The 3,517-nt window shown below is 30.3% G+C and overlaps 1 protein-coding gene across 1 annotated transcript in view; it reads left to right on the forward strand.

Annotated features, from left to right (window-relative positions):
* LOC106468752 (large proline-rich protein BAG6-like) overlaps nucleotides 1-3,517 on the forward strand; it is a 41,349-nt gene that overhangs the window by 30,869 nt on the left and 6,963 nt on the right. The window contains exons 15-16 of the mRNA XM_022397108.1: nucleotides 1,542-1,829; nucleotides 2,725-2,853. Of these exons, the coding sequence (XP_022252816.1) occupies nucleotides 1,542-1,829; nucleotides 2,725-2,853 (417 nt within the window). The remainder of the gene's footprint in view (nucleotides 1-1,541; nucleotides 1,830-2,724; nucleotides 2,854-3,517) is intronic.

Raw genomic sequence — 3,517 nt, forward strand, 5'->3', positions numbered from 1 at the left:
TTTTATTTGATATTTATAATGACAGGAAAGAGTGATTTTTATTTTAATATTGTATAGTGGCAGGATAGAGTGATTTTTATTTTAATATTGTATAGTGGCAGGATAGAGTGATTTTTATTTTGATTTTGTATAATGGCAGGAGAGAGTGATTTTGATCTTGTATAATGACAGGATAGAATGGTTTTGATTTTGTATAATGACAGGATAGAATGGTTTTGATTTTGTATAATGACAGGATAAAGTGATTTTTATTTTAATATTGTATAATAACAGGATAGTGATTTTTATTTTAATCTTGTATGGTGGCAGGATAGTGTGATTTTTATTTTAATCTTGTATGGTGGCAGAATAAAGTGATTTGTATTTTGATCTTGTATAATGACAGGATAGAGTGATTTTTATTTTGATATTGTATAATGACAGGATAGAGTGATTTTTATTTTGATCTTGTGTAATGCCAGGATAGAGTGATTTTTATTTTGATCTTGTATAATGCCAGGACAAAGTTATTTTTAATTTGATCTATTTTATAGTGACAGGATAGAGTGATTTTTATTTTAATCTTTTATAGTGGCAGGATAGAGTGATTTTTATTTTAATCTTTTATAATGGCAGGATAAAGTGATTTTTATTTTGATCTTGTATAATTGCAGGATAAAGTTATTTTGATCTTGTATAATGGCAGGATACATTGATTTTTATGTTGATCTTGTATAATGGCAGGATAAAGTGATTTTTATTTTGTATAATGGCAGGATAAAGTGATTTTTATTTTGATCTAGTAGGTTGACAGGATATAGTAGTATTTAGGTTTAGTGAAAGATGATAGGATACATTGATTTTTAATTGTGCAGTGAGAGGACTGGAATAAAGTTGTGATTTTATTGTTGGATGTAGAAAGATGCTATGAAAAATAAGTTTTATTTTGGTGTAGTGAAACTGGTTAGGATAAAGTGTTCATTTTTATTTTTCGATGTCGTGACAACAGATAACCAATTCTTCAGGGTACAGACCCTTAACCTTTTAACTCTTTATTCTTGCTTTATTGTGATGTAATGTTTGAAGTAATTCCCACACATACAATAAATAAAACTTAAATTGACATGTTTAACATAGTTTCTCTACTAGAGAACAGAGACAAAGTCGTATTATCAAGGTGTTTATTTAACTCGGTTATTTTTCAGATATACTAAATTAATACAAATTTCTACTCAGCTTAAAACAAGTATATAAGCAAGATAAAGCACAAGAAATTTTCTTTTCGCAGAGGAGCATTAGTGTATTAAAATCGTGAAGAATCCAGTTTTGATTAAGTAATACCATTTGGCAAGGCCTCTCGTTTATTTAGAGTGAATATTCTTTTTTATTTTGTAAAAAATACCCTTTTGTTTTTAAACTTTTCTTTTATTGGCAAGATTTTTGGTGCATGTTATAATGCTTATGCAACATTTCTGTAGCTGTAGGAGATGATAGGAAGAAAGTGTTAATTTTTAGTTTGATGTAACAAGATAAAGTTGTGATACTTATTTCTTTTTCTATAGCGAGAGATGACAGGAGATACCAACTCCCAGGTACAACAATGGATGTTAAATGTAACAGCAACCCAGATTGGTGCAATGTCTCCAGATACTACCCCAGAAAATGTACAGAGATACATTATTACACAAGCTTCTGCACCACCCCAGGAAGTTCAGAGCCAACCTCTTGTCACAAACAACACTGTAGTCCAGGACATCCTTGCAAATCCTGCAGTGGAAGTAGAAAGAACTCCTGAGAATGCTAGCAGTGAAATGGATGTTGATTCAACTAGCCAGACCAACTCACCAGTAGTAGGCTGTCATAGAAACAATTTTTTTTTAGTTTGATATCTATTGAAATAACTGTCCAACAATAAAGCATTAATGTGTTATCAGTAGTGTTAACATGTTTTTGTGTAATTTTTAATAGAAAAATGTTGTATGTTATTCATTTTTATTTACATTTTTTATAGTGTTGGTGGACAGTTTTTCATGTTCTTTTACCACACACACACACACACTTTAGAGCTGTTTAAGCACTATAAGAGTGGCCAGTCCCACTATTTGGTCTGACAAGTAGCCCAAGAGTTGGTATTGACGAATTGTTTTTCTTCTAGTCTGTTACTTCAAAATTATGGATGGCTAGAGCAGATAGTCCTTGAGTAGTTTTGCATGAAATCCACCAAACCAAACCTATATTGTTGGTTAGTGTGTGTGGTAAAGATATCTTTGGATAAGAAGAAGAAAATATACATATTACTTGAGAATGGGAATTGGAATGCTAAAATCTTTTTTTTTTAAGTCAAATTGTTTAACTTATTTCACATTTGTACCTTTGATGCCAGTGATTTATTAAAATGTGTATTTTGTGAAAATGGTATGTTATTTCTGTAAGCTTATTTTGATTATGGAAAAGTAAAATAAAGTATTTTTATTTACTAAATATCGAAATTCATCTAATCTGCCATACAGGTGTTATAAGTCGTAAATATGTATGCTATAAACACTAAAAGTATTAAGTATTTTAAATACCTATCTATGCTTGTCTAACAGCTAACATCATTTGTGAGAATTACATCTATGAAACATTTAAAATTTAAGTCCTGAAAAATAGCAAACAGATTATTGTTTAGTGTTTAATAATGTGTAATTTTGTGTATTGTTATCAAATAATGTTTTAAACATTTCTTTTAATTTTGCCTTTAAGCATATGGAAACATTCAGTGTCCCCATGAATCTTCAAAATGGAAGTCCTTCTAGGGCAGTGGTGCCACCTAGTGACTTGACAGATGAAGTGGTGATTGGAGCTGAAAGTTGGCATGCAGCTGTTCCAACAGTATGTTTTGGTTGCTGAATAGACCTAAAGAAACTTTTCTTTTAATCTCATTTTTACAAAAATGGTGTAGAAATAATGTCAGCCCTAGAAACTATAATATGTAAAAAATATCTGAAATATTACGCCTTTACTGTTTTATGGTTCATTCCTTGTTGTTTTTAAAGAAAATTTTAACATGCACGGGCTTAATATGAAAACACACACTACATTTCCATAATAGTTATAAAAATTAGTTGTAAAGGACTGCCACATCAGCAAGAAATCTTCATGTTTTCCAGTACAGGCTTCTTGTATGCCTTAAGAACATTGGTGTATTTTAATTATTGATGTGTGTAATGTATGTAGCTGATTATAGAAAGGTTTTCTCCATAAACCACTGCTAGATTTTAATACGATGTTTTTATCCAAAGGTACACAGACAACTACTAGATTTTAATACACGTAACCATTTTCTTATCCATTACTACACAGACCACTACTAGATTTTAATACACATAGCTGTTTTCTTATCCATTACTACACAGACAACTACTAGATTTTAATACACATAAGCTGTTTTCTTATCCACTACTACACAGACAACTACTAGATTTTAATACACATAGCTGTTTTCTTATCCATTACTACACAGACAACTACTAGATTTTAATACACATAGCTGTTT

This window comes from Limulus polyphemus, unplaced genomic scaffold (genome assembly GCF_000517525.1).
Source record: "Limulus polyphemus unplaced genomic scaffold, Limulus_polyphemus-2.1.2 Scaffold3147, whole genome shotgun sequence".
NCBI lineage: Eukaryota > Metazoa > Arthropoda > Merostomata > Xiphosura > Limulidae > Limulus > Limulus polyphemus.